Below are 25,798 nucleotides of genomic sequence, written 5' to 3' on the forward strand. Positions count from 1 at the left end.
AACCCGGAAATGGAAAAAAGATTTGGGAGCAAGTGGCGCGGTGTGTGTAGCAGGGAACGAAGGCAACGGCAATACCCGTGCATGACCGCGTTTTTTTTTTTTTAGAAAGCTAGAATTTTAATGGCGCCGGTACGACAGAGAAATGCTAAAGGCCTCAATTCTACTGAGATAGGGAAGAAAATCAAAAGGTGAGCCAATCAAACAATTTGCGGCTTGTGTAAACCAAAGGGACTTCTTTCCAGGCAAAGTACAATTCAGCATGATACATGCTGAATCGTTGAATGACCCACTATTGTTCAGTGTAACTTTTATTAGCTTATAAAAGTTCGTCTAGTTGTTAAATCTACACAACAGATAGCAGCAAAACAAGGTGTGCTCAAGCGGCTGAGTGGGACATGGATCTGATATTCTACTTGAAACTTTGATGATCACGAGGACTGCAAATGTTTTATCCATACCCTCGACGGCAAGACCGTGATAAAAATAGATAAATAAATACAATTTATAAATACTCAAAATGTATTACACCAGCTTGTATTCATTTGAATTTAAGGTAGATGAATGCATGGGAGTACCCAATGTTTTTCTTCTTTAAGTTAACTAAATGAACAGACAGATAATTCCACATTGAGTCATAACTTTTTTTTTTTTTTTAAAGATTGTATTATTATTTTATTATTATTGTATTGCGGAAAACATGGAAAGAACTCATGCATTTTAAATAAACTGTCAATAGCTTGTGTAAATATGAGTAACTGGCTCCGTTTAATGGTGTTATATTTTGAAATTAGCGACAATCATATCTTTTCCAACTATTGGCTGGTTGACATTTTTTTTTGCGTGTTACTGTAATGGTTTATGTATCTGATCTTTTTCCTCTCTCCCTTCATCAGGGGTAACGCACTGCGGCAGGGCACAGCTTGGTGGACTTCCAGAGGGCTAACCACTTTGTTGCTGGTTACTCTTTGTTTGTGTGGTGCAGCTACTTGGCTGTATGTCTTTTCTTTTGATAGTGACATAACAGAAACATTGGTCAGCCAGCGTGAGCATGTCTTTCCCGAGCCCAGAGTCTACATCATCCCGTGCTCTGAGGACTACGAGAACTACAAACGCTACCCAGGTGAGGCTTTCGTGACTGGAATGGAATGAGGTCAAAATCATGACTCTACATTTTGGATTACTGTTTATGATGTGTCTGGGAGTTACAATTTGATTTGATTCCACGAGCAACCTCCTAGACCTAGTTGGCTCTCCAACACTGGCCAACCAAGATTTAATTACTGCCTCAGTTCATGTCTGGTCAATTGGTATTTTTCATTGAAATTGACACAAAAAAGCAAACGTGGAACAGATAACAAGCAGTGGCATTTCAGGAACACCCTTGCTTCAATCATGTAGGCAGATGAAACAGTAATGCGTAAAGTGACTGTAAGGCAAGACGACTTGCATTCCAAAACAAGTGCAAGAGGTTTGACTGTAAATAAAGCAAAGTGATGAAAAATGTTACATACCCTGTCAATCAAAAATGCGTCATTCAAGGTAATTGAGAACCTCAAGTATAATGTGTCATTTGAAGTATTTTTAACCTTATCCATGAAATAATGTAATTACTTTAATGGATGTATGGTTTTGTATGTATTTGTGAAAAAATTTGGGGCTTTCTGTGTTTATACATCAAACACAATTCTCTTATTTTAGAGTTTAAAAGTCAGTTTAAGTGTACTGCATTGTGCAATTTATTAGAACTTTTCGCTGATGTACCATTGCAAATAGCCATTCCAAATTGACGAGTATTTGAAATTGAAATGTGATTATTCCACAAAAATGGTTATTGCTGCTCATTTCTCTGATTTATTTGACAATTTGATAAATATATTTGCTCCCCAGCGCCAAAACTTATGAGAATACATGATACCGCGTTAGGATCAACATATACATACTGAGGTGCGATTGAGGATGTTAAAAAAGCCACCAACTGTCTTTCATCCAGTCTAATGTGGCAGCAGTTTCACCTCGACACCCAATGTGGTGTTATCACTCACTTTCCAGGAGAGGTTCGCTCATCTTGGTCTTGCCTCATTCCAAACTCCACCTTGAATAACTGGCACACAAAACTCCCACATGCTGTCTTCTCCCACCCACATGTTCATCACTGGTAGAATAAATTTTTTGAATCATAACTTTTCACGCAATATTTGAGTTGCACACCTCACACCACTTGGCCACCTGTGCAAATTCTAATAAGCGGAGTAAAACCCCAGTGATGTCGTCCGTAAAATTAATGATGCCCTTGGTGCAGCACTGCAATGTGCTGATATGTAGCCAAGGGAATAATGTAAATAGCAATGGACTAAGCCAGGGGTGGGCAAACTACGGCCCACAGGCCACATCCGGCCCGTTGATCATTTAAATCCGGTCCGTCAAAGATTGGTACAGAATCGGCCAAATCATATCAAAATCATGACTACATTCATTTGACCTTGTCCTGTAATCACGAGTGGTTCCACCAGGTTGTGCTGTAATGCCCAGCGGTTCCACCAGGTAGAGCAGTAGGTACAGTGATACATTGACTTGACTTTGGCTGTTTTTACTCTACTACTGCTCTCAACCCTTCTTCAACCATGAGTGAACCAAAGAAAATAAAAGTCGACAGTGAGTGCTGAGTGTTTAATATAGAATGGACTACTAAATACGTTTTCATTGAAGTCCAGTCAAAGGCTGTATGTCTAATTTGTTAAGAAACCATTGCGGTTTTAGAGCAATATAACATCAGCTGTCACTTTTCTACCAAGCATGCTGATTATGCTAACAGCCAATCAAGGCAGGAACTGGTGGCTACGGCTCAGCGGTTAAAATCAACCTTGCAAGCTCAGTAAAACACCTTTATCTGACAAATTGGCATCCAAAATTCAGTTACACAAGTGCCTGAAACAGCACTACGGGAGCTCAAGATGGAACTGGTTGATCTCCAATGTGATACCGTCTTAAAAGAGAAGTTCAACTTTCAAACTGGATGAATTTTATGCTTTTAAGCGCAGACAAATTTCCAAAAATCCGGAAGATGGCACAGAGGATGCTGGTGGTGGTTGGCTTTTTTTTTTTTTTTTTAATATATATTTTTTTTATATGTAAGCATCTAGTTCTGGCTTGGCCCGCCTGTCAAATTTTAAAAGTCAACGTGGCCCCTGAGCCAAAAGGTTAGCCCAACCCTGGTCTAAGAACACCTGACACCTCAATTCCAATAGACACCATGCTTCATTTTGGCACCAGGTGGTCGACCTCATAAAACAAATACCTCTCCCCAAATAGATGCCAGATTGTTTTTGCCCTCAGGAACAGGTAATGGTAATTATGACCAGCCTTAAATGACTCTGCTGATCAGTTCAGTATTCAACTCTACAAAGTAGAAAGCAACCCATGACAAATGTTTGAGGCAACTTTATGAGGTACTCAATCAGCATTATGTTGATTTAAAATGACTGCCAAGTGGTACGGGTTTGGTACAGTTGATACCCTGATTTAGTCAACGGTTGCACTGCGGCTGTGTCGCAGATGCCAGAGATATTTCTGTGAGTAGGGTGATGTCAGGGCAGAAACACAGCAGCAACAAGAAACACAACCCTTTTTCAATTCACTCTCCATCATAGCCCACTGCATTTGCAAGACCAAATCCTCCTCCCTCTCCCCATTCTGTAGTCTTCACATATGACCAAAAGACTTCTATTCTTTATATTTATTTCTTCTTTCTATTGATTTCTAATATTTAAACTATTTCTTTACTTACATTACATTTTTACACTTAAATTTATGTTATGGCGGCACGGTGAGCGACTGGTTATAGCGTCTGCCTCACAGTTCTGAGGACCAGGGTTCAATACCCGGCCCCGCCTGTGTGGAGTTTGCATGTTCTCCCCGTGCCTGTGTGGGTTTTCTCCGGGCACTCCGGTTTCCTCCCACATCCTAAAAACATGCATGCTAGGTTAATTGACAACTTTAAATTGCCCGTAGGTGTGAATGTGAGTGCGAATGGTTGTTTGTTTATGTGTGCCCTGCGATTGGCTGGCAACCAGTTCAGGGTGTGCCCCGCCTCCTGCCAGATGATAGCTGGGATAGGCTCCAGCACGCCCGCGACCCTTGTGAGGAGAAGCGGCTCAGAAAATGGATGGATGGAATTTATGTTATAATATGTACTATTACCGTGAAGGGATTCGATTTATACTGTGATTATACATTTTAGGCCAGATCACTCAACTGTACGTTCTTGCTTTTTACCCCTAATATTTAGAGATTTATCCATTAAATCGATCAAGCCATTTTACCGCACTGCCATTTTTTTGCGCCTGTCAGTTTAACAATCCTCGATCATCAGGCAGAATAAGGATACACCGCTAGATTTATTATGCCATTTAGTTTTGCGGTTGAGGCTGCTGCAGCAACGCATTCCAAGTAAAACTATTCCGGCTAAATGTATGCGAGAAACCACGTTTAATTTTATTTGAGCGTCATGTTTTTGTTGACTTGGAAATTTACTCCTGTAACTCGCTTAAAATATCAATTAACCTGATATTTCTTCTAATGTGTCAGTCTATAAATAAGACTTGCTACACTACTGTATAAAAAAATTATGTACAATTTACAAATGTACAATAAAATTGATTCTTATTGTATATTAGAGTAGCGATACAATGCCAAGACATAGTATTGACTAGATTAAAAATCAAAACAGGTAAAAAAAAGATAATAATAATTTGTTCCAACAGAACTATTCAAAGAGCGGCTTTTTAAAAAAAATATTCGTATAAGAGAAATAAAAAATAATCTCTTTGTATCTGTAATCATTGAACCTGATGGTCACCACAACTTGGCTCATTGGGCCACCACTCCTAAAGGATTTATGTCGGAGCCTGATGCACGTTTTTTTTTTTTTTAAATTGTCAGTTATATCTTCAAAGTTTCATTCCCGTGCAGTGGCAATTCAAATTTTGAATTGCATCATAACAAGTGGCCGACCGTCGGACACTCAGGAAAAATAGTCACGTGGTTTTGGACGTGTCGCTTAGCGTGCAGAGAGCTTTAGATTAATTGGAGACTAGTGTCGATGATTACTGGATGTCAGAGGTTGGATGATTTTACAATTCTTTCCTTGTAGTCATTTACTGGATTTGTTCAAGTAGTTAACCAATTGTAATTAAAAAATTTAATGGGGTGCCATACTATCTTATGTACGGTTTCCTTTTTCAATTGAAGCTGCTCTGGAAAGAACAGTTATAACTTTTAATTGATTTGCTGGTCCTCACATTTTGAAAAAATTTCAGAATCATCCCTTTAGGAAGACCACACTTGAATATTTTAATTGTGAAGTAGCATGATTGTCCCAATTATCAAAGCTGAGTGGCATGTGCCTCAAAATCACCAATGGCACTTGTGATGTTTTGGATTATGATATGCAGTTAAGCTTTTGTAGCAGACATGCAGGATTTTATTTCTAGAAATGGTGTCGATAGTCAAGTATTGTAGCGGCAACCATGCAAGCCAAGCAATTGTCCTCCCCTTGTGCCATTATTTCCTCTTCCAAATGCAATTGTATGAAGGGGAGATTTACTTCTAAATTGCCTGGCAACAAGTCCAGGGTGAACCCCCCCTTCCTCCTTCTTGCCTGAAGTCAGCTGGGATAGGCTCCAGCACACCCGCGGCCCTAGTGAGGATAAGCAGTATATAAGATGGATGGATACTACAAAATAGTCCCACATATGTGGGACATTAATTGTAAATGAGATTTTTCAGTGGAGACATAAATTTATTTTTTCTCATCAGTTCATTTAATGTTTAAAAAATGAGTACACACCAATGACATTCTTGCTAAGGAACAACATTAATATCAACATTTATGTTGTTGTTCTTTACCACCAGGCCTCAACATGGCACATGAAAAAGAATGACATCTCTCCTGCAATAAGTCCCGCTTTCCACATTTGGGTCGATAATGTGGTGGGCAGGATATGTTCTCTCTTCAATTCTGCACAAGGCAAATCCTTTCGGACTGGCCCATGTCTTTGTGACTACTGTAATTTCTTGTGTATAATGCGCATTCCCTCCCCAAGAAATGTCAAGTCAATAGTGCGCATTATATATAGGTGTAGGGGGAAATGAAAAATCTTTCACATTTTATAAATGTATGCCACCATCTAGACGTTATGAAAAAGATGTACACCTTCATTACAATATGCCACCTAGAGGTTAAGAAAAAAATTGTACACTTTCATTCTAGTATGCCACCGCCACCTCAAGGTTATGAAAAAGATGTAGCCTACACTTTCATTCCAATATGACAGGGGTATGTATGACTGCATATATGTACAGTTTACATACCCTGGCATAATTTGTGAAATATTGTTTTGTTTTTTTAAATGTGACTGATGACTGAACAACAACTATCATTAATTTCTTTATGGTTATGTTTTGTTTAATGATAATGCTTTTCTGAAATTATTTACAGTTTAATTTGAATCCCATTGAAATACAATTAAATATGTTTTGCCTGGCCCTTCATGTTTTCTTTAAAGAATTGTACCCATCTTACAAATTCTCCCAGGACAATCAAACATGAGCCCTACTGTGTGTTTTCTTATTTACTAAATAAAAGTAGGGCTGTGAATTTCAAAATAAGGGCAAGTAAATAAAAATAAAGTATTACGTGTTCAAATAAAGTGCTTAACTTCAGAATAATTCTTTGAAAAACTAATAAAATACAGATAATTCATGTTTTGATCATATGGGTAGAAGCAAAATCATGCATTGTAAAAATGCATTATACATAGTTTGAAGGGTTTTCCAGACATTTTAGGTCAACTTTGGGGGAGCGTATTACACATAGGTGCACTAGAAATGACGGTAATTAGTGGAACTCATACACTGTAAACTCCTTCCCAGGTTTTTCTTTCTGCTCACCAATTTCAGTGGGAATTTATGTAGATAAGCTACGATTAATTTTCAGTTCCTCACTGTGTTTATCTCCGTTCTCAGGATGCACCCCTCAGAAGTGTGGCCGTGCTGTCGCGGACGGTGTGGTGACAAGGGAGGAAGCTCAGCTCCTCAGGAGGTGAATACTGTCAAACAGAAAGCAGCTTGTGTAATTTCTATTTCTCAGTTGTTTTTCTTTTTTTTCCATTTACTTCCCCTGCCTTAATAGGAAGAGTAAATCACTTTTAATACTTTTTTTGATACAGGCTGGCTGAGAGGGGACTTCAACTGGCTGGATCAGAGGGAGGAGTGAGTATATTGTCAAATAAAACGAGAGGAACTTTAATGGTTCTGCACAATGCACAGTCAGCACTCCTCTCTACTAATTTTGTTTTTTTCTCATCTCATAAATGATGTTCTTGTAATACATTTTGGGATTGGAAATACCTGCTTAGAATAGAACATGATTTGGCCCCAGTATGTCCATATTGGTTCCACGCCATTTCTCTACATTAAACTTTGATGGATTATTATCCTAAAGCTAAAAAATAAAATAAAAAATCAATTCATTTTGACTGAAACTTGGCACAAGTTAGCTTTATGAGGTTAGAGGACTTCTTACGTGTTACATGCTTCAAATATTCAGGAATGATGTTTTTCTGTCAGAGAAATAATTAACATTTTGAGGGTATTTAGTTGAAAAGTCAAATTTGTCTATTCAAGTCAAGTTTATTTGTATAGCCTTTAATCATAAAATTGTCTCAAAAGGCTTCACAGGCTCACAATTAGCAATGATTGACTACATCCCCTGATCTAAACCCCCCAATCGGGCAAGAAAAAATTCAAAACACCATTTGGGGGGAAAAAAAGAAACCTTGATAAGGGACTGCAGATGGGGGGGATCCCCCTTTCACGATCGACCAGGCTGCAATGGTGTGGGCAACATTTTTCACCCAGTCTGGTGCTGCACAATGTTAAGAGTCCATTTAAATAGATGAAGGGCCGCAGGTAGATGCCTTCAGTCCCATATAAAGGCCAAGACCCTGGTTTTGAATTGTATCTGATACAAGAACAGAAGTCAAAGAGCCATTCAGAAAGTTTTCTTAGCTTTCCACAGGCTAGTTTTTAACCTACTAATTTATAGTATTTATGTTGGAGGAGGGGTCAACATTAGGTTCCTGGTCAGCCTCAGGTCGCTCCTCTCCAGATGATGAAACAGTAGCTCTACTCTTGAGACCACCGCACTAGAAATTGTTGCGTCTTTAGTGAAGGATAACACTTTCAAAAACTTCCACTTTGAGACTTTGTCCTGGAATAAGCTAGTTCTGTGTCCACTTTTACTAATTTGGAGAAAACAGCTTGAAGATTTCACTATTCGGATCTGTCATGCTTTGAGAGTTCTCCCTCAGTCTTCTGTGTGGAATAATTATTGACTGTAGAAGAGTGCCTTAATATATCGCAGCCATGATTTATTGCTTCCAGGACTCAGAGATATTAGAAGGTGAAATTTGAGATAGAACCTTCTGCTTCTGAGGAACATGAGTCACCATTAGTCAGCAAGTTCTACGTCCAACTTTAGGACCTCATGCCTTTAGATGTTTTCACTCATGATCAGGATCAGCAATTTCTATGTCCATCAAAGTTGTTCTTTTGAAAAAAAGAGAGAGAAGCACAAAATAGGAGTTTCACTCAATGGTACATACATGGTTTAAGTTTGAAACATTTCTTCAGAAGATTTCTTTTTTTGACCAACGTGGCCAAAAAGCTTTTTTGGCCAAAAAGCTAGAAATACCTCATTGTTTTTAAAAGTGAAGACAATTTGCAATTTTGGTATTTTAGCAAGAAACATGACACTCATGATTTGCTTTCGCGAGCCACAGAAAATGATGTGGAGGGGCGGATCTGGCCCTTGGGCCTTGAGTTTAACACCTATGTTCTAATGTGAAGCCAAGGCCATTTAAATTATAGAACTCTTATGTTTCTGCATGTAAATGTACAGTATGTATGTAGATGTTTACCAGGAAGTTAAGCTATTTGTGACATGGAAATAACTCCCATCTCAAAAGTATTTATTTTGCTTCCTATATTTTTTTTCAGTTGAGTCACATTAATCGTGGAATAAGTTTTGAAATGATTTATCTTGGTCTCTTTTTTTATATCACAAAATCCTGGCATTTGAGCACAGTGTGTAGACTTTTTATATCCTCCCCCATATATTGCAAGCTATTTGGATGTCCCTGCCATGTCCTATATCCCCTTCTTTATTCTCTAACAAGCCTGGTTCTTAGCCACTGATAGGCCAATTTATCAAGTAGCAACACGGTGACTTCTGTGGGAAATAAACGATGAAAAAAACACCAGTGTCCTAATGGAGTTAATGTTGATATCTATTAAAGGGTACAGGGGGGGATGGTTTGCAACAATGACTGTGCCATGCATCTGCTGAAATGTTTTCACGCTAATTCTTGTTTGTTTTGACCTTAAAAGGCCTCCATCTTGGACCTGCATTCAGGAGCATTATCAATGGGGCAGCAATTTGTCAACATTTACAGGTGGGACACTATTGCAAATTGTTCTTAGTGGATTGTTTTATGTATTTGACTGCCTGAATGTCTAGTGTAATATACAGTGTTTGCTGGAATATGTTCTCCCGAGTAGTCATCAGTTTTGCTCATTTTCTGTTTCCTATGAGCTTTCACCTTCAGGTCCATTGACCCATACCCACAATTTGTCACTGCCAAGAAAACCTGATTTTAATTGGGATCGTCTGCTCCTCCCTTACCTTCTTCCACGATACATGCCCACCTCCTATCATATCATCCCAAAGGGGAGGTGACTGATGTAGGATTCTCGGGAGCAAAACTTGGGTGATTTTAATCATAGTTGTATTGCGTTCCAACCCCTCACCCGTTACTGTACAGGTTCCTCAGATAAAGCAGATGGACATGAATAGTACTATGTACCGGGCCGGGAAAGCACTCCTCTCATGGCTGACCCATGCATGCTTGAATGTTTAATTTATGTTAAGAGATCCCACCTCCTCTCCTCTTTTACATAATGACTGCGTGTTTTTGTCCCCCATTCTGAATATGATCTCTAACTGGATTTGTTTGCATCTGGAAACTTTCCAGATATTTTGGAGAACATATCCAGGATGTGTTCACAGAAGATGATTTCCAGCTTTATAGGTGGGCAAGTAACCGTCGTTTTAAAACAATTAGGCTTTTATTTTATAGTGAAACTGGTAATTTCTCATGTATAATACGCACCCCCAAAGTTGACCTCAAAATTCTGGAAAACCCTTCAACCTATGTATAATGCAAGTTTACAATGCATGATTTTGCTTCGACCCATATGATCAAAACATGAAGTATCTGTATTTTGTTAGTTTTTTTCATAGAATTATTCTGAAGTTAAGCACTTTATTTGAACACATAGATAATAACACATAGTAAATAAGAAAACACACAGTTCTGCTCTTATGTTTGATTACCCGGGCAGAATTTGTAAGACGAGTACAATTCTTTAAAGAAAACATGAAGGGTCAGGTGAAACACATTTAATTTTATTTTAATGGGATTCAAATTAAACTGTCAAGCATTATCATTAAACAAACCATAAAGACATTAACGATGGTTGTTGTTCAGTCATCAGTCATATTTAAAAAAACAATATTTCACAAATTCTCCCAGGGTATGTAAACTCATGAGGACAACTGTACATATATGCAGTCATACGTACCCTAGTCATATTAAAATGAAAGTGTAGGCTTCACGTTTTTCATAACCTTTAGGTGGCGATGGCATATTGGAATGAAAGTATACACCTTTCTTATAACCTCTAGGTGGCTGTGGCATATTGGAATGAAAGTGCACAGCTTTTTCATAACCACTAGATGGCGGCATACAGTTATAAAATGTGAAAGTTCCAACCCGCCCCACATTTTCCCCTATACCTATGTATAATGCACACTCTTGACTTTTGACAATTTTTTTTGTGGGGGGATGCTCATTATACATGAGAAATTACGGTAATTTGTTCTAATTTCAGAAATTTATTTTCTGCCTTTCAGGTTGCCATCAAGTCCACATGAATAATTTCTTAGACAAAGGCGAACAACACTGATACCAGTTTTATTTAACTCAAAATTTATTAAAGACTAAACAATGAATGATCCGTCAACTCCTTGGCTTGTTTGGAGTTGTTTCCATGTTTATATACACACTTTAAAAAAAAAAAAAAAACTAGTATGGAAAGACAAAGGAATGTTGAACTCTTAGACAATCGGAAAAATGATCAGTCCTAATTCAGCCTTATTTGCAAAACTGTAGAGCAAAAGCTTTGACCGTGCTGTCTTAACCTATGTCATATTCTTTTCATCTTTAGAGTTGTACGCAAGCGAATCCAAACACTTATTGCAGAGGCGTTTGGTTTAGACCAAGCACTGATGTACCTCACCAAGCCCACCTTCTTCTCCAGGATCAACTCTACAATAGCCAAGACACAACATGACGAGTATTGGCACCCGCACATAGATAAGGTATTTGATTGCTGGTCGAGTGTGCAGTTAATTTTAGGTTTGACGTTCTTGATTTAGATGATGCGTCGAGCAAATGAAATTTGGGATGCTTACAAATACTAAAGCAGCAATGCAATGTATCCACACAGACTGACTGGTTTTATTAATTCACATGACTTTGGACATTTAGAATAATTTTGGAAGGATTTTCTGGTGCCTTGTGTCTTATAATGATAACGTTTCTGAGCGTGCATATACAGTACTGTATATGCCAACGAGTTTGGCACAGCGTACATTGAGAGCATTTAAGACATTTCTTGTTTGCTCCAAACATTCTTGAATCGTGCTGGAGGAGTTGGCCCCCTCTCCTGTAGTAAAACGGACTGTATTCTGCTGTTTTTATGTTATTTTATGTTCTTCACCTGATTCTAATTTGTTTCCCAGAAACAATACCTTAGTAAATTGTCTTTTAACCTATAGTGGTTCACACTAAAAATTCACCCAGTGTAAATGTTCATAGTTGAATACACTGTAGAACATTATTTTCACTAGAAATAAGCATTGTTAGGTGTTTGTTTTAAACCAAGAAGATTCTGTAGAAATGTAAGACTTTAAAGACATAGATTAACGTTTAAAAGTTTTCACGCTTTCAAATGACACAACGAAGGCAACCTCAAGTATTCAGTGGTACTTAATTTCAACCAGTCTGTTCTGTGAAATTTTTTTCAACTTTCAAAACATACATTTCCATTGAGACGACATACTTTACAAGTACAAATTAAGAAAACATGACTGGAGGGCTTTTTCTTTTGTTTTCTTTAATGAAGATGAAATATCTCACTTTAAAATACAGTACCCCGGTGTACTGGGGGTACAGCTCGCAGGACATGGACATCACGTATGACAAATGGTTTGTATTCACAAAATTTATGGATATTTGGGGTATATTTTTCACCCAAATTCTGGTCAAACTCCAAATTGTCCAACTTTTAGGGTGGTCAAACAAGGTTTTCTATACACTTGCCCACTTAACACCCTTTGGTGCAGCAAATAACATTTAGTCATATCAATTAGGAACTTTCAAAACAATACCTTCGGAAGCAAAATGTATGTATTGGCGTCACTTTTCATATTAATACTGTATATCCTTTTTAGAAAACTGAATCACAACGAGATGAACTCTGATTCAATACAAATAATGGAATTATATTTTGTTTTGCATTACCTTTTGGCATGTCTCCTGTGTCATTGGTTTTGTGTGGCCATATCAATATTTGGCATCTCATTTTCTCCTGCTGTAATCTCGATGGCTGAAAGAATTGAATGGGGAAGGATTTGCCTCCCTGCCTCTGTGGCTCTGCAGACATTTTGGGGGATAATTGGCTAAAACCTCACCCTCATTAAAATGTAAATGGACTTTGACATTTTTAATAGCAAATTTCCTCCCCATCGATCATACAGCAATTAGCGTGTCAGAGTGTAAATTGCAGTTTGACAGAATTCGAAGTGCATTTTGTACATAGTGGAGCTAGAAATACAGTAACATGAAACAAGATTAAAAGTAGGGGCACTTATAAATGCAAACATTACTTTTAGTCATGAAGGTGACTTTAGCTTCTCTTAGACATGAAGGTGAAAGTGTGCTATAGGCTGACATTTTATGTTCACTATTGCCTAACTGTATACACCAGGGGTCGGCAACCCTAAATAGTCAGAACCATTTTGATGATCTCCCACAGGAAAAACAACAAAAAACACTAGGAGCAAAAAAAAACCTTTTTGACATTTAAACAATACTGCACATATTGTTTTGTTTTTTTAAACCTATATATGTACAAACAATTGTGTGTTACATTCATGAAATCGGTGAACTGCTTCACAGAACCTGAAATTTTATTTCTGCATGTAAAAAAAAAAAAAAAAAACTAGAAAAGTTTTGTTGAAGCTTGCTTTAAAATAAAATGGTTATCTTATTGAACGAACCCAAAATGCAACCCAAAAACATCAGGGCTGCATGACTTCACCATGTATAATACACAATTGTAAACTGTCCTATGTGAGGGGTAAGTGCTGTTTGTTTTTAATATAGTTCTAATATAGTAGCACATTTTCTTCAGAAACTTTTCTTTTCTTGGATTTATTCATCTTTTTTTTACTACCACGGGTCAAATAGCTGATTAAAGCATCAGCCTCACAGTTCTGAGGACCCGTGTTCAATCCCCTGTCCCGCCTGTGTGGAATTTGCATGTTCTCCCCGTCCCTGCGTGGGTTTTCTCCGGGCACTCCGTTTTCCTCCCACATCCCATAAACATGCATTAATTGGAGACTTTAACTTTCCCGTAGGTGTGACTGCGAGTGCGAATAGTTGTTTGTTTGTATGTGCCCTGCGATTGGCTGGCAACCAGTTCAGGGTGTACCCCGCCTCCTGCCCGATGACAGCTGGGATAGGCTCCAGCACGCCCGCGACCCTAGTGAGGAGAAGCGGCTCAGAAAATGGATGGATGGATGGATGGATACATTTGGTCAGTTATCATGTTGCTTGGCGATGCAATGTACATGACTGTAATTCCACTGTTTAACACACAAGCCACAGCCAGAGTTTAATGGAATAACTTACCAGCCTGATTTATAGCTAATGCGACACTCATAACAATATGGAAAAAAAATGCAAGTAAAGAGCAACATTTATTCCCATGATGCTTTGAGCGCACTCATCTTCTGTTGGATTGTGCTCATGTAGAGTCTGGAGATGGCGACCTCAAGTGGACAAGTAAAATACCTGCACCTCTCAAAAGTCACTGACTTTGATTTGCATATATCCATCCATCCATTTTCCATACCGCTTATCCTCACTAGGGTCGCGGGCGTGCTGGAGCCCATCCCAGCTATCTTCGGGCGAGAGGCTGGGTACACACTGAACTGGTCGCCAACCAATCGCAGTGCACATAGAAACAAACAACCATTCACATTCACACCTAAGGGCAATTTAGTATCTTCAATTAAACTACCACCTACCATGTTTTTGGGATGTGGGAGAAAACCCCCGCAGGCACTGGGAGAACATGCAAACACCACACAGGAGGGGCCGGGATTTGAACCCCAGTCCTCAGAACTTTGAGGCAGATGTGCTAACTAGTCGTTCACCGTGCCGCTGAACTGCATATAGGAAACTTAAATTTATATAAATACTACTGTAAATAATTGTTCACTACTTCGCCGATTTCATCTATTGTGGAGAAGTTCTGGAATGTAAACAGCTGCGATAAACGAGGGATTACTGTACTCTCCAAAGTCACTGACAGCCACAGCAAACGGATGAAAGAGCCACACGTGGCTCTAGAGCCGCGGGTTGTAGACCACGCTGTTTCCATGTACTTTGCATTCTCACAGTCCTCTGTAAGAAGCTCTCTTCTTTGGTCAAAAGTTCCAGTTCCACCAAGCATTTTGGTTTTGATTGTCAAAGATGGGAAGGATACCAACATAAACTTTATGTTCCCAAGTTGAAACCTTGTGTTAATATAACCATTTAGTTAGATAAATACTGGCAGGAGTTCAGCTGCTCGCCCTTGCTACCTCCTCCAATAAACTATTTATTTTGCTCTGATAGCTGTTTAGGTAAATGTTTTTGTTTTAGTTAAGGTGCATGTGGTGACTGGAAATTTCTGTGGAAGACACTTTGTTGGCAAACAGTCTGATTTTCTTAAAGTGGCAAAGACTTAGATGAGAACACAGACATGGTGTGTGTTTCCAACGGTGCCAATAATTGTCTCAGTAAGCTAACATGCACAAGTATCAGCTCTGGTTGGCACCAAAATGGAAGAAGCCATCAGTCTTAAGTTTATATAGCCTTTGCCTTTTTAAAGTCAAAATGTGTTGTGCGATGAAACTTGTTCTGTTCTATGTATGATTTGATAAGTAATTACAGTGCTGCATTTATCCTTGGGTCACATTGAATCCTCAGGAAAATATAACACACAAGTGCATTTATAATTTCTAGTGATGTTGAAAATGTCATGTTCCTTTTACTTTCTTTTAGGTCACCTATGGCTCATTTGACTACACATCCCTTCTATACCTTTCTGACTATGGCTCTGACTTCACCGGAGGAAGATTTGTCTTTATGGACCAAGATGGCAATAAGACAGTAGAACCGAAGGCAGGTAAATACCAGCTGTTCATAAAAAAAAAACTCTAGACAAAGTAACACTTATCATTTATTTTATCTTAATATCTGCTCTTATATATTTACATGGCAATATTAACACCTGTAACCTACAGCTTTGTCGGCTTAAGTCCATTAAAGCCACACTTAAACCAAGTAATGCATGCTTAAGGATTTCATCTCGGGTAGGATTATAATGATAATCAGCTACATTAGGGAATCTCGAGGTAATTATAGCAGACAATGGAGTAGCAACGTGAGCGTAATCTCACTAAGTGGATAACCAGCTGTAGTGACTCATACGCTTTAGAGGATCAAGGGATTGGGGTAAACTGTTTTTATTGCACGTCCTGGAAGGTGAGGCTTTACACCTTAATACATAATACCTTATTTTGGGATTTTGGCACCATGTTTTCCATAAGTTATTTACATGTACAGAATTAAAAAGGAAAGCTCTGGGGTCTACCCTAACCCCCAAAATATAACATCACATATTATTATTTTGAGTTGTTTCCAAGTACACCTCTGTGCCAGTCAAGTACACTATGCTTGAACATGGTATTGTGTATACTCATAGCTACGAGTCAAACAGTCTGCACTTTTGGGGCCAGGGTTGCTTGGTATAATTCGGACCCCTTAGAAAGATCCAAAGATCCCCTTATTATTTTTTATAACAATTACATTTCTTTTACTGCCATTTATTCTGCTCCTGTATCCATAGTTGAAACTTTTACACTATTTTTATTTTATTTTTTTAAATTAACTTGCATATGTGAATACTTTTCAGGGTCCTTTTTATAAAGATGTTACATTGATTTCACAGCATTAATGACTTTCAAGTACGGTACAAAACAGTAACGGTGACAAGCCTGGCACAGTCTGAAGGAGTCCTGGTCATTTAAATACAACCCCAATTCCAATGAAGTTGGGACGTTGTGTTAAACATAAATAAAAACGGAATACAATGATTTGCAATTCATGTTCGACCTATATTTAATTGAATACACTACAAAGACAAGATATTTAATGTTCAAACTGATAAACTTTATTGTTTTTAGCAAATAATCATTAACTTTAAAATTTTATGGGTGCAACAGGTTCCAAAAAAGCTTGGACAGCGTCATGTTTACCACTGTGTTACATCACCTTTTCTTTTAACAACATTCAATAAACGTTTGGGAACTGAGGACACTAATTGTTGAAGCTTTGTAGGTGGAATTCGTTCCTGTTCTTGCTTGATGGACAGCTTCAGCTGTTCAACAGTCCAGGGTCTCTGTTGTCGTATTTTACGCTTCATAATGCGCCACACGTTTTCAATTGGAAGCAGGCAGGCCAGTCTAGTACCCGCACTCTTTTACTACGAAGCCATGCTGTTGTAACATGTGCAAAATGTGGTTTGGCATTGTCTTAAGCAGGGGCGTCCATGAAAAAGACGTTGCTTGGATGGCAGCATGTTTCTCCAAAACTGTATGTACCTTTCAGCATTAATGGTGCCTTCACAGATGTGTAAGTTACCCATGCCATTGGCACTAACACAGCCCCATACCATCACAGATGCTGGCTTTTGAACTTTGCGTCCATAACGGTCCGGATTGGTTCTTTTCCTCTTTTTTCCATCTTAGATGAGCTCGGGCCCAGAGAAGCCGACGGCGTTTCTGGGTGTTGTTGATAAATGGCTTTTGCTTTGCATAATCGAGTTTAGAGTTGCACATACCTTTTGATGATATTATGGACCGAAGATGACGAAATCCCTAAATGCCTTGCAATTGTACGTTGAGGAACATTGTCCTTAAACTGTTAGACTATTTTCTCACGCACTTGTTCACAAAGAGGTGAACCTCACCCCATCTTGGCTTGTGAATGACTGAGCAATTCAGGGAAGCTCCTTTTATGCCCAATCATGGCACCCACTTGTTCCCACTTAGCCTGTTCACCTGTGGGATGTTCCAAACAGGTGTTTGATGAGCATTCTTTCTCAGTCGTTTTTGCCACCTGTCCCAGCTTTTTTGGAACGTGTTGCAGCCATAACATTTTAAGTTAATGATTATTTGCTAAAAACAATCAAGTTTATCAGTTTGAACATTAAATATCTTGTCTTTGTAGTGTATTCAATTAAATATCGGTTGAACATAATTTGCAAATCATTGTATTCTGTTTTTATTTGTTTAACACAACGTCGCAACTTCATTGGAATTGGGGTTGTATAAGCAATTAATATGTATTACTCATAAAGCACTTATCTCCTCTTATGTTTGTCAGAAATTAACATACACACATATAACACATTGAATTATTCATTCATTCATCTTCCGTTCCGCTTATCCTCACTAGGGTCGCCGGCATGCTGGAGCCTATCCCAGCTATCATCGGGCAGGAGGCGGGGTACACCCTGAACTGGTTGCCAGCCAATCGCAGGGCACATAGAAACAAACAACCATTCGCATTCACACCTACGGCCAATTTAGAGTCTTCAATGAATGCATGTTTTTGGAATGTGGGAGGAAACCGGAGTGCCCGGAGAAAACCCACGCAGGCACGGGGAGAACATGCAAACTCCACACAGGTGGGGCTGGGATTTGAACCCCGGTCCTCAGAAATGTGAGGCAGATGTGCTAACCAGTCGTCCGTGCCGCCCCACATTACATTATTACCTCATTAAATTAGTGATAAGATTGACCGTACTTCTCACACAGTTTTTGTATTGTTGAAGTTGTGCGTGATAGACACACTCTTCAATATAATCCTACATTTCTAAATAAGACCTGCCTGCAATCCCCCCTTGAGAAAGTTCTCCAAGATTTCACCTTGCTAGGGGTAGCACACTGACAAATGTGCCAATAACTGTGAGATAATGTCAACCCAGTCTTTTTATTTCTTCTCCCCACAGTGTCATTTAAAAGGGGTACTACTCCTTTTTGTAGCTGCTTTTGTTTCAAGCAAGACTTTATACACCACCGCTGCTGGAAGAATAATGTCTTTCCCAATCGATCAACCTATTTTTTGAGCCAGTCTTTGTTCTCAATGAAACAAGACTCCAGTTCAGCTGGTTTTATATTTGAATTCCTTTATTAAATCTGGCTGCAGGCCAAGTGAATCATGAGTGAAGTGAGTGAAGCATGCAAGTGGTGCTTGACAAATGTATGTGAATGCTTTATTTGCTCAAGATGTAATCTAAGACCGGTTAAGACGTATGTTACAAATTAATTAGAATTTTTTTCCGTGGGCCCCCATGTTAAGGCTCTGTGGCCATCCTGTGTAGGAGTTTGCATGTTGTCCCTATGCTTGCATGGGTTTTCTTTTGGGTACTACGGCACATTCCAGAAAAATGGAAGACTCAAAATTGGCAATAGGAATGTGAGTGCTTGTTTATATGTGCCCTGCGATTGGTTGCCGACCCGTGCAGGGTTGTACCCTGCCTCTTGCCAAAGGTCAGCTGGGATAGGCTCCAGCTCCCCAGCGACAATAATGAGGAGGAGCGAAATAGAAAATGGATGGATGAATATATACTAATGTTTGTTTGTAGCAGAACACACCCAAAATTAAATGTCATCAGTTTGGTGTCCTAGTCAAAATACATAATGTCTGCTTGCATCAAAGTTGATTGGCATGTACATGTAAATTGCCTTCAAAAGCTGTGTAATTGAATGAAAAATGTTTGAAAGTGATTATTGTATAGTTTAATATATCATATCTCCCCACATTATTCTCTGTAACTGGACTGTTAATCTATTGTGTTTAAAAATATGTCCTAGATAAGGTTTCCATTTATGGTTGTCCCTCACTATCATTACAGAAACCATCATCTGCTCTTTTTTTACAGTGCCCTTTGATTAAATTTTCCTTGTTTTTTTTTCTCATTGGATTGGCCATCTTGACCTCTTATCAAAATAATCAGTTTCTTAATCACACAATAATTAGTTCCACTCGTTAAAAAAAAAGATCTCACTTTTAGTCAGACATTCAATTAAGTCAGCAGCGTGCATAAAGGCGACATTCTGTTGACAATGTCCTAAATTGGAGTGGCGAAGAGTGATGATGACATGCCTGTTGAATTGCCTCCGAGACAGCTGGGTGTGAATTGCGTAGTAGCTTGCATCAATGAAATGAGAATAATAATAAAGAAGTAGGACACACTGATCCCAAACCCTGTGAAGCGTGGTTAGTGTAGAACAGAAGAGAGTTCAAATGAAAAAATAAGATGACACCTGTCTTTTTTAAAGTCTTCTTGCCTGATTTTGAATTCTCAGCAGATTAAAGAACATGTTTAGAATCGTAATATGACAGAACTGTCAAAGAATCGATTCCATGATGCCTGAGACTTGTATTTAGAAACATGACAAAACATAACACGCATATTGATGTATAATGTTCGTGTGTTGTTTTGTCATGTTAGGCTATTGAGCCTAGCTACACTTTTTTTTTGCTAAAACACAACTTCACCTCATTGACAATGCACACAGCATGCAATGTGGTCGACTGTCATGTTTTGACTTTGCAGGGGGTTGATTTCAATGGGTGATTAGTTCACTGAGATAATCATGTCTCTTTGTGATGACTGACATTTAATTAGAACTCCAAGGAAAAAATCAGACTTGTGGAGAAAGCAAAACAATAAAGACACTAATTAATGACATTACCCATTAGGCCAAGAAGTGCAAAGTGTACAAGCTAAGGAGCATTTGGGGGATGAGTTGGTTTTAGCGAACGCAAATGTTTCCCAAATGGGGTAAGGGTAGAAAGGAAATGATCTGAATGACACAAGATAGAAATGTGATGGAGGACAGGACATAATCTGCACAAAGGGTATCAATGATACTTGGTGACCGACAGGCACCTGTGCATGCAGCCTGAGAGTGCTTATCTGATATTGGTGACTTATTTTCTTGCCGCGATACAAGGGGCCTGATTTACTAAAGGCTTGCAAATGCAAAAATGGGCGCAAGCTTGATTTCGTACACAAGTAACCAGGATTGCGTCTGTCAGTCAGCATTAAGTAAGGTAGTGATCCATGATATATTGTACTTGGACTTGTACTGGAAGATGATGTTGGTTATGGTCAAGTTATGCTCAGAGCAGAGAGTGAGTAGTCTCATTCCGTTTGCATTAGCCTGGCCAGTTCCTTATCTACCAAACACTCCACTCCATAGCCTCATTTCTGGCCCTGCTCTGTCATTAAAGTACCCAAGCAAAAAGATTTTATTATTCCTTGGGTCCTGTTCATCCAGTGACTGGTAGAATGAATCCTTGGTATCGCTCTTAGATGGGACGGTTGGTTCATAAGCACTGTGAAGTGTGGCGAAATGATTCCTAACCAGAGGAATATGGAGGGTCATTAGTCTCTTATCAATGCCAGCAGGTGTTTCAGTGAGTATTGGTAAAACTGCATTTTTGATGGCCAGTCCCACAAGGGGACTAGCTGGCCTCGATATCTGAAACTAGACGACACACGTGTACACGCTCTCTATCTCTATGGTTATTTTACATATTTCCATGGTTTACCTTTGATTTGATAAAGGGTACGGCCCTCAAGTGATGCCTTTCGTCATAGCCAAGATTCTACAGTTTATTCTTTCAGATCAAGACTGAATTTAGAAATGTGGCTGCTCCCTGGTACCCTTACATAGTAAAATATATGAAATTGTGTGCTTGCTTGATTTTCTTTTTTTTTTTTTTTTTTTTTTTTTCTGTTCAAGATCAAAGGGTTTCTTTTCTCACATCATAAAGTCTAGCACGAATCTCCTTGGCCATCCATATATATATATATATTTTTCCAGCATCACCTTTTATGGGTTGCGGCAGGGGCTGGAAACTATTCTGGTTGATTGCGGGTGAAAGGCACACCGCACCTTGGACTCAATGCAAGTCTACAGCAGGTGAATGGAACATTGAGTCTGAATTGATCCCATGTCTTCTGAATGAAAGTCATCTTTGAGAACCACTACACTCCCAATGGCCCTGAACTAATACCCTTATAAAAATATTGTGGGAGACTGAAGCAGCAAAGCCATTAAAGGCAAGCTTACCCATTAAAACTCTTCGGGAATTAATTTCTTCTTGCTGAGTCCACTATACGCCGAAGTGCGAGCACACCTGGCCTTTGGGATGCTTTAGCTTAACTAAAATAAGAAATCACACCTCGTAATAACATGCTATGTCCTTGTGCATGTGGTTAGATTAACTGTAGTTTATGTCAAGCTCATGTTTTTGTTATGGTGCTCAATGAGCAATAATAGTGCAAAGAGTGAAAAAGACATGCCTGTCAGATTGCGCCATTATGTCAGCAGAACAAACCTTGCTGAAATTGCATAATGTCATCTAAGATGCAAGTCTTATGCTGGAAAATATACAAACACTGAATTTGTCAGAATTTAATGTGACATGTTGATGATTTGCATTTTTAAAGCTGTTTAAGGAAAATATATAAACATTACACATTGGAATTTAATCTGACATGGTGGTGGTGTAAAGCATTGCCATTGTAATAGTTATTTTCCTCATGATCATGGTTTAAGTAGATTGGGCTTTGCATACACAACAATAAATTATTTCATATTTTCATCAGCGAGTGCTCCAAATCTTGAGCATGTGAAGTTACAATTAACTTACTTTTGTGCGTAGTATGTAATGTATAGTCGTATGTTAGCATGGTTTCCCTCCCCTACAAATGCCTTTAATAATGTTGTTGGCCTCCATTGTCATCGGTAATCTTTTCAGATGAGTGTGTTGTAGCAGCGTTACAGTGATTGTACTGCATAATTCAAAAAGCGATTACTCTATTGTGTCATTATCTAAAGCTTTGCGGCTAATTGAAAACTCAATAATGACCCCCCTTTCAACAATATAAAACAAGCAAACAGTCAGTTATTGTCTTGCTAATTGGTTATCAACAGACATTATGCAAAAGTGATATTTTAGGAACCAATTTTACATTACATTTTCATCAACTTCTTAGAGACTACTGCAAAAAGAATGAATTATATTACGTGAGGCAATACGTTACAAAGTGACTGCGTAAACAAGTCGAACCAAACACTCAAATAACTAGTATTCCATAAAGAGAAAATAGGACAACATGGCAAACTTATTCTTTTATTATTCAGAGTTACACAAAAAGTTCTATTGTAAGTCAAGTGTCTGTCATTTTTAATCTCCGAGTAATGAGTCACTGCACACAGAAGACAAGGTACACATCTCAAACACTGAGAAGTGGAACAAAAATAAGATTGACTGACAAATGGCAATAGTTCATTTACAGGTTCACTGAAGCAATGGCTTCCATAAATGATGCAAACCTTGCCATGCTCATTGTGCATGTATCACTCCAGGATAAATAATATTAATTTCAAATCAGACAGCCTTGCTGCCTTTTGTGTCGCTCCAGTAGAAGTATGATTGCTTTTCTACAATATAATCATGTATATGATAGGTACTAGGGTTGCACAGGAATTTCTGGCAAATTTTCAGATATTTTCGACAAGAGGTCATGATAAGGAATCTTACAAATGCATATATGATTATAAATAATGATAATTTACTGGATGAAAATGTGTCTATCATACAAACAATGTGTTTTGCTGAATGACAAAGATGACAAGCATGTAGACTAATATCAATAATTCAATGTTTTTATTTGTCACAAACCTCAGATTCAGACGTTGGTCACTGTGCTTTCTATATTTAGGTTCCCTTTATAGGAAAACTCAAAATTGTTAATTGTTAATTCCTTTAAATTTCTATAATCCGATGGAGTGTTTTCCAATTTGTAGTTACACAGTGTATTTTAATGCTTAAGTTGGAACAACATATAACCATACAATACATACAATAAAACCCTTGTTTGGACATTAAGTCCTTAACTGGCATTGGGAATGTGCTGAGCATTGCTCACCATCAAACCAGGATAAAAAAGGAAAAGTAATTTACTAAAAATGCACACTTGTATTATTACTCTAAGTGACTTGTTCTTTCAGTTAAAAAAATAATGGAAGGTAAATTGTCAACCAAAACAATGTTGGTGTTTAATACACTTTCGTGGTTTGACATTTGCTCACTTTTCTCTCCAATAGTTGCAAGTGTTGCCTATACATTCATTACGCACGGGATTCATGTATCCCTGTGCACCTTGAGAAACAAACTGACATTTCAACCGAATGGCCTAAGCCATCTCTAATTATACCACTCCCTGATACCTCAAGGGCTGTTCCCTTGCTACAGCACACTAATAATGGTCAAGCTTAATAGATGGTGGTGTTGTAAATTTGTTTCTGAATATGATTAAGGTTATCCTACTGCATCTATTTTTAATGATAGTCATAGTCACACTTTTTTTTTTTTTTTAAATAAAGCTATTAACTTCTCTTCCCAAACTGTAGAAATTCTGAATATTTTTGTATCTTTCCTCACAAGTCTCCTCTTTTTAAAAAAAAAAAAAAAAAAAAAAAAAAACCTCTCCCTGCCCAGGTCGAGTGTCTTTTTTTTCCTCCGGATCTGAGAACCTCCACCGTGTGGAGAAGGTCACATGGGGGACCCGTTATGCCATCACGGTGTCCTTTACGTGCGACCCTACACAAGGCATCGCTGACCCTGTCATGCCTTGAGGCAACCATGGGTGATGGGGCGGACATCACGGTCCTCCGGCTCAGTCAAGCCCTGCAGAAAGTGGCAGAGGGAAAGGAGGAGCGATGAGACAGGAGAAGAGGAAAGAAAGATTCATTTCTTGCTGAGTTTAGGTCCTGTAATCTTACTGTAAGTGCACAACCAGTCTGTTTTCTTAACAGGCTTTTATTTTTGATTGTGCAACAAAAAAAAAGTGACATTACCATCTTCTTTACGGAGGTGTTTGTATTAGTTTTATTGTACAGTATTTTTCTATCCACTTCAGTTTAGTTCGGGTGTTAATGGTGTTAAGGTTCTGCACATGTTTCCACATCAGTCCTTGATCATTCAAGATGGACTTCATCAGGTTGCCAATTAACTGACTCAATTTCAACAGTGGGAATTGTGCGTGTGTGTTGTGTGTGATTATGATATTTAATGAAGAGCTGCCTAGTACAAACCACATGAGAAAACATAACTCAGGAGAAGAACTTTCTTTGCCAGGAGTGCTTAACAGATTCTCTGTTTATCATAAGTTAATCATCTGTTTAATGTCCAGCTTTGGATTGAATTGCGTCTGCACCTCCCTCAGGGGTCTGTTGACTAATTTATTGGCCAGTCATTATTTACAGTACAGTACGTATGCAACACAAAGCTGTGTACATTTCCATCCATCCATTGTCTTAACTGCACATCCTCACTAGGGTCGCGGGGCTTTGTACATTTGACTTAGCATTTTTGATAGGACTGACTGATTTTTCATCATCTTTTTCATTGCATGTCATATCAATGATTGTCTGTGTAATTATGCATTTCCCCCCTTTGTGATTATGGAAGCCCAAACTTGTTTTTTAGCAATGATGGGCTTTTTTTTTTTTTTTTTTTTTTTTTTTTTTTTAAATCATGTGGTTGTTTTTGTTGTAATGCTTTGCTATGCTTTATGTTGCAAGAATTTGGGGGAGTTGTTATATTTATGCAGGCAATGTTTAATGATGTTTTTGAAATGCCAATACTTCCTCCCCCCCCCCCAAAAAATAAACACCGACTATGAATTGAGTTTTGATCTTGTATATTAAAGCAAATAATTTTTCACCTGTATTCATTTGAAACAGTATGAAGACATGATAATGTACCCCTTTTAATAAATCTATGGTTTTTCTGTGTGTGATGTATGCAATGTGTTAAATAACATTTGCAGTGGAGGTATTTTTTATACCTTGTGTATCCTTTTTGTACTTTTCAACCATTCTCTGTGGCATTTAGCTTTTCATTAATTTTTGCACTGAATGAAAGAAGATGATTAAATTTTGAGTTATCAAGCACTGTGTAATTTTCTTGTTGTACATGTACATATTTTTGGAACAGTGAACGGCTTTCTTGTCTATGTGACAGTTACCATATTGTTCTCAAGTTTTCTGTGTATGGATGGCATTGGCATATTAAGCAAGTGTTTAATTTTCATCGTGGTGATCTTGAGCTGCATAAGAAAGGGTCAAAGGCACATCAGCTTGCTTGAGAAAGAGGCTCTTCGCAAGCATCAGCTAATAACCTAATTTGTAATT

At 38.4% G+C, this 25,798-nt stretch overlaps 2 protein-coding genes across 4 annotated transcripts in view; one reads left to right on the top strand and one right to left on the bottom strand.

Moving 5' to 3' along the window:
• uts2r2 (urotensin-2 receptor 2) lies at window positions 1-24,238 on the top strand. Its single transcript, XM_061755894.1, has 9 exons — window positions 1-188; window positions 894-1,120; window positions 7,024-7,099; window positions 7,227-7,269; window positions 9,448-9,512; window positions 10,092-10,148; window positions 11,347-11,500; window positions 15,516-15,639; window positions 24,102-24,238. Exons 1-9 carry the CDS (start codon window positions 121-123, stop codon window positions 24,236-24,238), a joined length of 951 nt encoding a protein of 316 aa, XP_061611878.1. The 5' UTR covers window positions 1-120.
• The window catches only part of LOC133469165 (urotensin-2 receptor), an 11,571-nt gene continuing 9,923 nt past the window's right edge, over window positions 24,151-25,798 (bottom strand). The window contains exon 3 of one of the 3 annotated variants that reach the window (XM_061755890.1): window positions 24,151-24,290. Coding sequence is in view for 1 of the 3 variants with exons in the window: in XM_061755892.1 (XP_061611876.1) it covers window positions 24,284-24,290 (7 nt within the window). In the remaining 2 variants the exon portion in view is untranslated. The remainder of the gene's footprint in view (window positions 24,291-25,798) is intronic. The other 2 variants (XM_061755891.1, XM_061755892.1) reach the window with 2 other exon arrangements.

The sequence above is a fragment of the Phyllopteryx taeniolatus genome, chromosome 19, assembly GCF_024500385.1.
Source record: "Phyllopteryx taeniolatus isolate TA_2022b chromosome 19, UOR_Ptae_1.2, whole genome shotgun sequence".
NCBI lineage: Eukaryota > Metazoa > Chordata > Actinopteri > Syngnathiformes > Syngnathidae > Phyllopteryx > Phyllopteryx taeniolatus.

Excerpts from the sequence above, each read along its gene's own strand:
- uts2r2 (XM_061755894.1), top strand. The coding sequence starts at position 121 with ATGGCGCCGGTACGACAGAGAAATGCTAAAGGCCTCAATTCTACTGAG. Across the intron at positions 1,121-7,023 it reads GAACTACAAACGCTACCCAG|GATGCACCCCTCAGAAGTGT; the intron begins GTGAGGCTTTCG and ends CTCCGTTCTCAG. Across the intron at positions 15,640-24,101 it reads GACAGTAGAACCGAAGGCAG|GTCGAGTGTCTTTTTTTTCC; the intron begins GTAAATACCAGC and ends CTCCCTGCCCAG.